Here is a 13173-nt window from a genome sequence, read left to right as displayed (position 1 = left end):
AGTGTAGCCATATGCCGAAATGAAACATGGACGACAAACAGTTTAGTCAAGAAGAGAATAGAAGCTTTTGAAATGTGGTCCTACAGAAGAATGCCGAACATTAGATGGGTAGATGTTAACTAATGCGGAGGTAATGAATGAAATTGGGGAGAAAAGAAACCTGCCTAGAAGATGGGATCAGTTGATAGGATACATTTTGAGAGATCAAGGGATTCCCAGTTTAGTATAGGAAGGAAGTGTGGGGGCTAAAAAACGTAGAGAGACACCAAGAGATGGATGTTGTTAGCAGATTCCGCAGGGCGTAGGTTGCAGTAGTTATTCGGAGATGAGGAGGTTTGCACAGTATGGAGTAGCATGGAGAGCTACATCAAACCAGTCTTCGGACTGAAGACCGCAACAACAACAAAATTGCCAGCATTTCGCATGCTGGGAGTCTCACAGCAAAATATTATATAATTGTTTAAATCAAAATATTAGGAGACTGACTCACGTAACAACATATCTAGCGGAAGAGAGTGTGAAATGTTTGATATGTGATCTCTTAGTGGCGGTGGCTTGAACATTTGATCTGATTGAACATTCGATAACTTCTGGCGGTATTTTCCGCAGATAGCTCAAAAGAACGCCGTTGTAACTTTACTCTTGGACGTGGCACAACCTTAGTTTGATGTCTTGGATGGGACGAGGAGCTGTAAAATTCAGTCGGTAGCGACGTGGGGCAGTATAGGCCCTTGGTCGTGATCTGGGGCGCGGAATTCACCTTCTCCGTGGGCCCCGTTAGCTTTTATAACACACGTACTGTCTGCAGTTGTTGAGGTTTCTGTCCGCCTTGGTTAAGTTCTGGCAGCGGTGCGAGGCGAGAGGCCAGTGATGAAGCCGGAATAGGCATTTTCGGTTAGACGTGGGAGATCTCGTCTCAAAAGACGCTCTGGTAGACGATGGCCTAGCCAGGACTCCGATATTGGCTTTCCTCCCGTATGTTACTAATATCTCCCGAACGACGCAGTCGGCATGTCAGAAATGGCTGTGCATTTAAATTACTCGAATGCTGCCGTGTGATGATTGCCAGATAAAGTTCTTGACCTTTCCGCTGACTTTGCCCCTCGCTTTCTGGCAAATGTGTAGTAGTGCCACGATTTACAAATCCGCAGTGAGTGAGTTAATTGTTACATCGTTTGTAGTGCTCCGGTCTCCGTGTGGGATTCTTAGTAATGAAGCAGAATCACAATTATTTAATCACACTGTTGCAAAATTATTTGTTTGTGTCAGTTCCACGTCGGACGTATACAAAAGTAAGACGTTAAGGAGAAAATAATTAAAAATAAATACGTACATCATCAAAAACTTGTACTTAAGGCTCACATTGGCCGTAATTATTGTGTCCGTCGAAGAATATCACATGGCTCAAACGGTATTTTTGATGATGGTTCACATGGCTCTAAGCACTATGGGACTTAACATCGGAGGTCATCAGTCCCCTAGACTTAGAACTACTTAAACCTAACTAACCTAAGGACATCACACACATCCATGCGCGAGACAGGATTCGAACCTGCGGCCGTAGCAGCAGCGCGGTTCCGGACTGAAGCGCTTACAACCGCTCGGCCACAGCGGCCGGCTTATGACGATGTCCCCTGTGAGAACTAATATGATTGTTTGTTGTAGTAGTTATCGCATACGCTAAGGCTTCTGATAATCTGTTTCAGATGCCGCCTGCTTCCCCGAAGAAATGGAGGATCCTCAGATCAAGTGCGCATGTGTCCTGAAAGGGTACGGTTCAGAAGAGGACAAAGCGCAGTGTTTGGGACGCGAAACTGTCGAGGGTAAGTCCGACAGCACGGAGCCGCATGCTGCTCTTTCGGCCTCACGAAATGTGTTTCCTTCAACAACACAGTATTAACACCTAAGTTTGTTCTGCTGGAAAGAATAGAAATATTTTTTATGACTGCATATGCGGGCAATAGTTTGTAATACCTCTGACGCTAATATTTTGATTTCGGAGCTGTTCACGATTTGAGGACGTCGCATAAAGAAGAAAACATCACAGCACTTTGTAGTCTTCCAATTGAGCATTTAAATACTGTCTCTCTACTACAAGAACAAAATCTAAACCTGTTCGCATCATAAGATACTTAGTGTCCATTAGTCACTTTTTACTGGACTTGAAATTATCTATCTAGCGTAAAAACTCTCAAGCAACACCTGCAGTAGTCGCACGCATCACTTTTAATCGATAGGTGGCAGCAGTTATTGTGTTATCTCTGTTTCTAACACATGCTAAAATGTTCCAACAGTAAGTCAGCCACTGGTTACAGACGATTTGAAAAGCAAACATATCTTATTTTTGAGATTAATTTCACATTTTAAGTTTTTATCGACATTTTTAGAGGTTACTATTAAGTTAAAGTTAATTTAAATCTAAATCTGAAAAATTCTAGTTGAGGAAAAACAGATTCCAGGGCAGCTATATAGGTTGAAAAGTTCGTAAAAATGAATACACCAACACCTAGAATGGATGTAAATACCAAAATAGTGCTGTGAGAATATCCATACAGAAAATGTCAGATTCTCGGTACGTAGGAACCGAGCGAGGTGGTGCAGCGCCTAGCACGATGGACTCTCACTCGGGAGGACGACGGTTCAAATACGCGACCGACCATCCCTAAATCGATCCCGGCAAGCGTGGGAATGGTTCCTTTGATAGGGCACGACCGCCTTCCTTCTCCATCCTTGACACATTCAGAGTCCGCCTGTTTAGCTTAGTGGTAACGTCCTTGCTTACCATGCAGCGGACCCTTCCTTCTCAGAATGTAGGCCACAATTTAATATTTGATTCCAGCCCGCGTTGGAGATATCCTCCGCCCGGGGACTGGGTGTTGTACTGTCCTCATCAGCATTTTATCCTCATCAACGGCACGCAAGTCGTCTAATGTGGCGTCGACTGAAATAAGACTTTCAACTCGGCGGCCGGACTTCCCCGGATGGGCCTCCTGGCCAACTAAGCCACATGATCATTCCATTTCATTTCAAAGTCCGAGCTTTTGCTCCGTCTCTAGTGACCTCGATGTCGACGGGACGTTAAACCACAATCTTCCTTCCTTCTCAGAATGTAGGCCACAATTTAATATTTGTCAAATATTTGTAAACCATGAAAAAAAAAGAAAACAGTAGATTCATTCCCAATACAGGAACAATACAAAACTCCAGAAGAACAAAACATTTAGAGAAACACATATAAAAGTCTACATAACACTGAGATCCAAAATTTGTCGTACGATAGCGATGCTTCGAGAAAACTGGGAAACTAAAGTGTTGGAGAGGCTTAGAGAGAAACTTCAGGATGATAATACCTCTGAATAAGAGGAAGGCTTAACGTTCCATATACTATGCTGTTATTAGAGACTGTGTACAAGCTCGGAATGGACAGTGACGGAGAAGGCAATCGAAAAAATGGTTCAAATGGCTCTGAGCACTATGGAACTTAACATCTGAGGTCATCAGTCCCCTAGAACTTAGAAGTACTTAAACCTAACTAACCTAAGGACATCACACACATCCATGCCCGAGGCAGGATTCGAACTTGCGACCGTAGCGGGCGCGCGGGTCCAGACTGAAGCGCCTAGAAACGCTCGGCAAAAAGGCGATCGGTCTTATACTTTACACGAGAACTATCGTGTTGATCAGCCGTAAAGTCTATATTTAGCTGTAAAGGGAACTGAACCGCAGTCCTCCAGAACAACAGTCCGGTGCCTCATCGGTGAGCCACCTCGTTTGTTGCTTCTTGTGAACTCGATGGTACTCCACCACCTTTCTTCCTTCTCAGTACGTAGACTACTATGTAACATTGGTCAAATATTTGCAGACCATGAAAAAAGAAAAGAGGTACTTCAGTCCCAGTACAGGAACAGCGGACAGGTCACTCGCTATGTTTGCCAGTGTCACGTCTGTGATTTGGAATAGGCTCTGTGTATTCTGCTCTTTGGGCGCAGCTGGCTGCAAACCGCGGAGCTGTCGACACAGAAAACTGCCTGAATCAGTAAAGACAGTCGCCATCACTAACGCACTGGAAACGCAATTCGTGGTCTGTAGCATTCTACCCTGAAACGACCGCTGGTGGGCTTAAACCAGGGGGTCAGACTTTCCTGCAGCGATCTGGAATACGTATTTATTGACATCTGTTATCTGACGTAGAGTTTTAGGAATCACCCCTCTCCCCAAAGTGACAAGTCACGATCGCTGGTGGGCTTAAACCAGGGCTCAGACTTTTCTGTGACGATCTAGAATACGTATCTATTGACATCTGTTATCTGACGTAGAGTTGTAGGCATCACCCCTTTCCCCAAAGTGACAAGTCACGAATGTTTATTTGTGGAGGAAAATACGTCTGGTGTACTGACGTAGGATTTTTAGAATGAAAAAACCACTCCATTGATCCCATCAACAATTATTGGAAGAGAAAATTGGATGACTCATATTGTTTTCACGGGGGAAATTTACTCTGGGAGGTAAGAGAGAAAACGTAAATAAGTTTCTATTTAATTTTCTGGTATCTTTGTCTTGGATCACTGACAGAAGAAATGTAGATGAGAACAATTGTCTTGTAGATGGAAGACTCGATCATATATAACAATTCCAGGATAATATAAACACAGTCCACTCGTAGGTAAAATTCATCATAGGAAACGAAACTGATAAAGAGGTAAATTTCTTAGATTTCACAGTAAACAAAGAGAACAACCAACATCATTTTTCAATACAGAAGAAATGCCCCACCACTAGCACTGCCATTCAAGATCATTGTAACCACATATTGTAGCCTCCCCCTTACTAATCAGCCCCCGGTAGCTGAGTGGTCAGCGCGACAGACTGTCAATCCAAAGGGCCCGGGTTCGGTTCCCGGCTGGGTCGGAGATTTTCTCCGCTTAGGGACTGGGTGTTGTGTTGTCGTAATCATCATCATTTCATCCCCATCGACGCGCAAGTCGCCGAAGTGGCGTCAAATCGAAAGACTTGCACCAGGCGAACGGTCTACCCGACGGAAGGCCTTCGTCACACGACATTTCCACTTCCATCAACCTATCCTGCTTGCGATATAAAATATGACCGTGGATCGTGTGTATACATAATGGAAATTTTCTGATTGGATAAGGCTATCTTTCCCGAAGAAGTAATACCGATAAGTAGGGGGAAATTGTACAATCGATCTTTCTGATAGAAAAAGTATACTAAAATAAAAAAAAGTAATTAGACTGAACAGGGCTACAATTTGGAAAAATGAAAGTTATTTTGTACATTTACTCACGAACAACACTGACAGATAAGGGGTACCACTAATCATGACTCCAAAAGTTACACTAATGAACGAAAAGGAAATAATTACGGTCGCCGGCCGCGGTGGCCGAGCGATTCTAGGCGCTTCAGCCCGGAACCGCGTGACTGCTACGGTCGCAGGTTCGAATACTGCCTAGGGCATGGATGTGTGTGATGTCCTTAGGTTAGTTAGGTTTAAGTAGTTCTAAGTTCTAGGGGACTGATGACCTCAGAGGTTAAATCCCATAGTGCTCAGAGCCATTTGAACCATTTTTAATTACGGTCGCCAGCCCACTAGGGCGATTTACATCCAAAATCCTGTAGAAGATGATGGGAAAGAAAAACATTTATTATTAAACACTGATGTGGCAACTGAAGGCTGTCACGTTTTTTGACACTAATTTTAACTGAGTATGGAATGATAAAGAAAACTGAGAAGTCACTTTTACGTTAAGTTTTTCATCGAATTTTGAAAAAGGCAATCGAGTAATGATTTGAAAATATCGACTTAAACTGTATGTTAGTATTGAACATCGTTACGTGAACAATAACTTTCAGAGACCTCAACATAACATCATCAAAGAAATTTAGAGAAAGGCAAGTACTTTTTACTTTGCGGTTACTTAATTTTCAAATTGTATTTCATGTTATTGACTGAACCACTGAGTCTTTTTTACTGACTTGAACAGAGTTATTTACTAGAATACGTACCAAACCAAACAGCCATGTACTCCAAGCTATATGTAAAATAAATAGAACTTCCGCAGTCTTAATTTGTGCATTTTCTTTAGATTGGGATTTTTTCCAGTGACAGATTCTCAAACTTTCGTTGGCATATAAGGAAAAAAGGGAACAAGGACCATGCTTGGTCTGGGGGGCAATGAGGTCACAGTCGTCCTGAATTTAACTGATTATTATTTAAATAACTTTCATTAATCAAATCACATTCAGTTGTGCTGCTGGGTTAGCCGTTAATACTTTCTACCAATGACCAGTCTTACTTCAGTGCTGTGCGTGCGACGAAACTCGGAGCCGACGACGAATCTGTGTTGTTGGAACTGCTGCTGTTGTTGAAGACGGTAGCATCTTATGGGACCAAGGCTAATTACAGGAACGGGCAATCGTAATTAATACAGCCTCTTCTGCCCGTTCACCGTCCTTTCTCCTGCTACTAGTCACCTGGCCAGCGCGCGTACATGATCCCGCCAAAATGGTACTCTCTACTGCGAGAGCGTTAACACCACACTTCCGCACACCACAAGCGCTGGAACCAGTCTCTCGCTCTCTCCGCGCGCTCTGCGGAACTACCCCCTACCCAAAGATTTTACAACGCACAAGCACTGCTATTATCGTTGCTAGTCGATGCACATAACAATTCCTTGGTCGTCTTTTTCCCAGAGCTTATAAGTTTCACAGTAAAACACAGATAAATACAATAAAACGTCAACAGACTTCTACCTAAATGTACACATACAGTGAAGCAATGTACTTACTTATTAAAAGAAAGCATTTAAATTACAAATATTTACATACAATTAAACAAATTATGTATCTGTAGCAGGTGCCATGCATCCTGCATTTTCGGTGTTACAATATGATTGTAAACAATATGAATAAAATTTTTGGCGATGAGGATAGCAGTAAAAACGTTCTAGAGGCAATAAAAAAAAAGAAAAGACAGCATGTGACACTGTTGACGGTGATTCGTCCGCTGGATGGAGATGTTAAGCTCTGCGGCCCTCTTGGATATTCGAGAGGAGGAGACTAGGTGCCGGCACCAGGTTTCACTCTCTGCCATGCTCACCATCATCATACAACGAAAACATAAGGCCTACACCGTACACGCGCCCATGACATTCAACTACACTTCACAAATATGCATATGATACAAACATTACATATCCGCAAGGGAAGGCATCTGTCTGCGCCACGATGATGAACTCATTTTCTCACCCCAAGGGATAACCCAGCCATCAGTGCCATACGACATTTACGCGACATCTTCGCGGGATGAAAATTTCTGCTGTAAGTAGCAACATGGATTCCGCTCCATTCGTCCGTGACACGCAGTGCGCTGTTGATAACAGGGCCCAGGCCGGTACTGTTTCTCTACTTTCGGAAGATGTTCGATAGCTTTCCGAACAGTGTTTAGGAAACAAGTTAAGAAATTAAAAAATTAGTGGACAGGATAGGTACCTCGATTCAAGTTCTTCTTGGTATGTGATAGGGCTGTTAGTGTTCACAATACATACAAATGATCAAGTATTCGCAAATTATTTGTTCCACGTATTGAAAAGATGTTGCTTCCTCTGAGACAATGTTCTCGTTAATTAATTCTCATTAATCTACCACATTTGTTTTCCGTCACAGAATGAGGTTTATTTATAAATGTACAGAGGGTGTACAAAAATATGAAAACACCTAACACACTACACAATAACATGGCCGATGCGGTGTAGGGAAACCGTTATCATTCTAAACACCTTAAAACCTTCACGGAATGGATAAATAAAGATCTTGTGTCTTTTTCAAGGGAACGTTATTCCATTCTTCTTGGAAACTAGTGGCAATTTAACGCAGATGGAAGTGAATAGCGACCACGCAATATTCTCTCCAAAGTAGGCCGCAAAGGCTGAATACTGACAAGGGAACATTCCCATCGCACCCCCCTCAGATTTAGTTATAATTTGGCACAGTGGATAGGCCTTGAAAAACTGAACACAGATCAATCGAGAAAACAGGAAGAAGTTATGTGGAACTATGAAAAAATAAGCAAAATATACAAACTGGGTCGTCCATGCCCAAGATAGGCAATATTAAGGCAGAGGTGAGCCGAGGAGCGCCGTGGTCCCGTGGTTAGCGTGAACAGCTATATATATATATATATATATATATATATATATATATATATATATATATATATATATATATATATATAGTGATCACACCCCGCTAGGACCCAACGAGATTACTCTGGGACACCAACATGACCAGGCGTTCCAGACAGCAGTAACTTTTGGGTTAAGTGGATGACTCTCCTTGGATTAGCATCTTTTACGAACTAACTAGCAAATATCACTATAAATTCGCCGAATTAGGTTAGATACAGTGTGCCATCGTAATTAAAAGAATTTAAAGGAGTTTTGTTGAACCACGCGGAGTACAGTTAATTTGAGCAAGGCGGACAGTAGGTTAACAATAGTAAGACATTCCAAGAGGCATTTACTCGCTGTAATGAAGAAAATGTGCAATGCACCATTAGAGGAATGAAATGATGTCTTAGGCTGAGCGATTCTAGGTGCTACAGTCTGGAACCGCGCGACCGCTACGGTCGCAGGTACGAATCCTGCGTCGGGCATGGATGTGTGTGATGTCCTTAGGTTAGTTAGGTTTAAGTACTTCTAAGTTCTAGGAGACTGATGACCTCAGATGTTGAGTCCTATAGTGCTCAGAGCCATTTGAGCCATCTTACGGCGGGCCGAGGTGACCGATCGGTTCTAGGCGCTACAGTCTGGAGCCGCGCGACCGCTACGGTCGCAGGTTCGAATCCTGTCTCGGGCATGGATATGTGTTACGTCCTTAGGTTAGTTAGGTTTAAATAGTTCTAAGTTCTAGGGGACTGATGACCTCAGATGTTAAGTCCCATAGTGCTCAGAGCCATGTCTTACATAAGGTACCACTAAATAGAAAATCATCACGTGGAACTGGGGATACAGGAGCATGCCAGAGACAATGAAGGGATAAACAAAGAAAATTCATTCACTCAGTAGTTCACATGTGCAGTAAGAGTAAAACAGAATTTTTCATCATGAATAGTACGTACTCATGTATAGTGAACCCCCGTTCTATGAGCAAGCTTGAGTTCGCAGGAAATCAAGTTAAGAGTATTTTTACTTCGCACTTAGAGGAAATGTTTCGTGACTGGATTTATAAAAAATTGAGAAAATGAAGTTGGTGGTTTCAATGCTTCACGTGTTTTGTGTTCTATATAGTCTGGTCCTCCCCCCTCGCCCTCCCCTCCCACGCCTCACCATCGTGAGTACTACGCACAGAATGTTCTTAAAACCAAACGAAATTGTCACAGAAGTCGCTTTTTGGGATCTCGTTCAACTTTCCCGTCACATTGGCTTCAATGTCGGTTATGTCGTCAAAGCATTGACATTTCTTGTGAATTTATAGACATTGTCGTTGTTTGGTAGGTTCGTATTGACAATACGAAGTTTGGTCAGCAGTGATAATTTTTTCGAGGAAAAAAAAAAACTTTCCATGTCTCGCAATCCAGTCAGGTCTCGGTAGGGGCCCGTTCACGGGCGAATTTTTTTTTTTTTCCGGAATTCGAGGAGTTCGTGACAGAATTTGCACACACTTTTCTCTTCGTAAAACAAATTCCTTCTCAAGCCTAAATTTAAATTTAGCGATGTTTCTTTATTACGATTTCTAGCAGAACCACGCTGACATTTTACGGCCGCACATCTGCCAGGTACCATTGTTTTCTCACAACTGTTGTCAGGCCCGCACACAGGGATGGTGGGGCAGACGACAAGTGCTCTCCCCACCCTCCTCCCACCCCGAAATTTCCAGATACAATGGAAATTTTCTAGTACCGAATGTCTTTCTTCATATTATTCATTCTTGATTATGACTGCAAGTCAAGTGGCAGTAGTTTCAGATGTAAAGAAGTTGACGATGAACAGCAAAGGAATATTCACGAAACTATGTGAGGCTGTAACTCTTGTAAAGTAGAGCAGATGGTGATCACTTTCATTACATTACTAAATCTGTGTTTGCATGAAGGTTTCCGTATAATTGTAAATAGATCACGCAAAGACAGGTTTTAGCTAATTAGTTTCCTTTGTCTGTAGTTTCAGTGCCATACAGTAGCTACACAAGGGAAAATTTAGGTGCGACTTGGCTGTGTCTGGACTATTTCGGAACAGAACAGGATTGACTCGAGGTTCGAAAATATGTGCCAAGTACATACATGCCTTTCACGTAGAAAAAAGAAATAGCGAATCTTAGCAGGAAGGGTCACGTGGAATGGAATAGACCTATCACAGAGAGAATGCTCTTCAGGCACCTGTCCAAACATATGAAAGTAAGCACCTCAAACAGCGCAAAGAGGTGAAGACAATAGCTCTGAGCCACTTAACGAGGGATATTTCATCGATTCCTTCGATGACGTGACTTTACTTTGTAACCTTCTGTTAGTTTCTTTGGATTTTTCAATGTATTTGCTTTTCTACTGTGTACTACGTGACTCTGATCTGCATTTTTCAAATTTGTTTGTTGGTGTTCATAAACTATCGCCGCTCTCTACATCTACATTTCCGAAAATGCGTTCTTACTGCAAAGATTACGCTAATAGGTATTTCCAAATTCTGTATAGAAATGGTTCAAATGGCTGTGATCACTGTGGGACTTAACATCTGAGGTCATCAGTCCCTTAGAACTTAGAACTACTTAAACCTAACTGACCTAAGGACAGCACGTACATCCATGCCCAAGGGAGGATTCGAACCTGCGACCGTAGCCGTCAAGCGGTTCCAGACTGAAGAGCCTAGAACAGCTCGGCCACACCGGCCGGCAATTCTGTATCCTATTTATACATCAGTACCTACTACCACAAATTGCCAAATAGTTGGTGGTACGCGTTACGGAAAATACGTTGGTATTGCTGGAGGTAATTTAATTCAGGAACATAGAAAACGTTTAGTTGCTCAACGTATGAACAGAAGCTATTCTGCACTTGCGATCACGCATGGTACTCACGAGGAAGAAAAATTCTGTCTTTAGAGAAGAATACAATCGGGAATAAATGTGTTCTTAGACAGAAGCAGAAGACAAATGCAAGTGAAATTTATCGGACAAATGGATAGATTAGATCCCATTCAGTACCACACGGTGAACCATCCACCATCATATTAAGTTTGCCGAGGTACCAGTGGTGCTACAGATTACATTTTCTTACGAACATTTGCAAATAAACCAATCAAACGGTCATGCATCCTCGCTTTCATGCAGGGACAAAAATATACACATAATAGATGGACATGAACGCTCCTGTCATTTCGAGAGACATATAGCCATTGGTTTCAGGTAGCTTGGGGTCTACAAAACTGCAGGATCAACGCTTGCTTTATTGGCAGTAGTAACCTGATAGTTAAGGCATTACACCCAAACACATATACATCCCACACACGTCATTTATAGTGTATGGTTTCTGAAATATTCTCAGCCAGCTCCGTTACCAAATTTTCACACAGGAAGTCATAATACACTGGCTAATAGAAAACGTTAATCACTGCAAAGAGAAAGAACAAACGAAATGCAACTTCATGGGTTGAGAGGCTATGTGATGTTACTGCAGTGATACATAGCCAAGTAAAATTTACGTAGAACTTGGCAGTATGAGCCCACGTATCAGTATGACGGTGCACCCACTGTGGCCTGCAGGCAACCCACCGACTCCCTTGAGACAAACTGGGGCCTCGCGGGATTAGCCAAGCGGTCTAAGGCGCTGCAGTCATGGACTATGCGGCTGATCCCGGCGGAGGTTCGAGTCCTCCCTCGAGCATGGGTGTGTGTGTTTGTCACCTATTCAAGTGATGGTTACGAATTTCTTTACTGCACATCTGAAATTTGGAGATAGTGTTGGTCTTATATTGTAGGTATCGTTTAAGAAGAGACTGTTCGAAAGTCCACTGCTAAATGGGTGAAATAGGAGACGAAAAGCTTTTTGAAAATATGTCCCTATTACAGTAGTTTAGAAGGTACAGCTATTGATATTTTGTTTCTCAGTCACAAGTAAAAAAGCACATGTTTCAGCATCTTTGGAAATTCACCCATTAAAGGGGTAAAATAGTGGGTGAAGGTCTTTTTACGAATAATTCAAAATTAAAGAACTACTAAAGCATTATTAGAGCTACGTCTGTGAATTTAGTATTTGCCTTCTCGTTTGGAAGTAAAAAATGCATGTTCCAGTGTTTTAGGAAATTCAGCCGCCTAACGGGTAGAAAGAGCGGATGTAAAGTTTTTTGAAATTATTTCATTATGATCATAGTTTCAAACGTAACTGTATGAAAATTTGCATTTGGCTTCTTGGTTGGATATAAATATACTTGTGTTATTATTGACGGAAATTCGATCCCTATAGGGATGAAAAAGGAGACGAAATTCTTTGTGGAAATATTTCATTATGCAATCATTTTTGAATCTAAATCTATAAAATTGGCATTTGGCTTTTTTGCTAGAAATTAAAACAAACACATTGGAAATTCAAACCTTCAGGAGGTGAAATATGGTGCTGAAAACTTTTAACAAAATATTTCGTTATATTAAAAAATTGATAAAGCTAAATCTATGAAAATTGATATTTCACTTCTTGGTTACTTTCAGAAAAATAAGTGTTTGGTGTTGAACAATGTAAAACGCCAAGAGGAGACGGATCCAAAGGGAATGTACGTATAGAACTCTATGCAAGGGATATGAACTTGAAGGCAATATTATGAATCAGAGAGAGAAGTATGTTTTAACATGTCGTCCCGTATGATCATTAAGACAAAGCACAAAAAGACCTTAAGACGAAACAACCCAGCAGTTGTAAAAGACATTCCCCCGTAATTACTGACATGTCTCGGAGAAGTAGCCATGAGAGAACTTTTCAGTCTAGATGCAAGGCATATGAGATAGGTGAAAGTACCAAATATCTCAAGCAAAATGTAGTATTTAGGATTCAAATGAAGGCAGGAGCGATCCTGGCGGAGGTTCGAGTCCTCCGTCGGGCATGGGTTTGTGTGTTTGTCCTTAGGATATTATAAGTTAAGTAGCGTGTAAGCCTAGGGACTGATGACCTTCGCAGTTAAG

General features: G+C 41.9%; 1 protein-coding gene across 1 annotated transcript in view; it reads left to right on the top strand.

Annotated features, from left to right (window-relative positions):
• LOC126419392 (uncharacterized) overlaps positions 1-13173 on the top strand; it is a 249566-nt gene that overhangs the window by 73917 nt on the left and 162476 nt on the right. Inside the window, exon 2 of the mRNA XM_050086580.1 lies at positions 1707-1823. Coding sequence (XP_049942537.1) covers positions 1707-1823 — 117 coding nt within the window. The remainder of the gene's footprint in view (positions 1-1706; positions 1824-13173) is intronic.

The sequence above is a fragment of the Schistocerca serialis genome, chromosome 9 (genome assembly GCF_023864345.2).
Source record: "Schistocerca serialis cubense isolate TAMUIC-IGC-003099 chromosome 9, iqSchSeri2.2, whole genome shotgun sequence".
NCBI classification, from domain to species: domain Eukaryota; kingdom Metazoa; phylum Arthropoda; class Insecta; order Orthoptera; family Acrididae; genus Schistocerca; species Schistocerca serialis.
The sequence above is the reverse complement of the archived record's forward strand: the minus strand, read 5'-3'. Positions and strand labels throughout refer to the sequence as shown.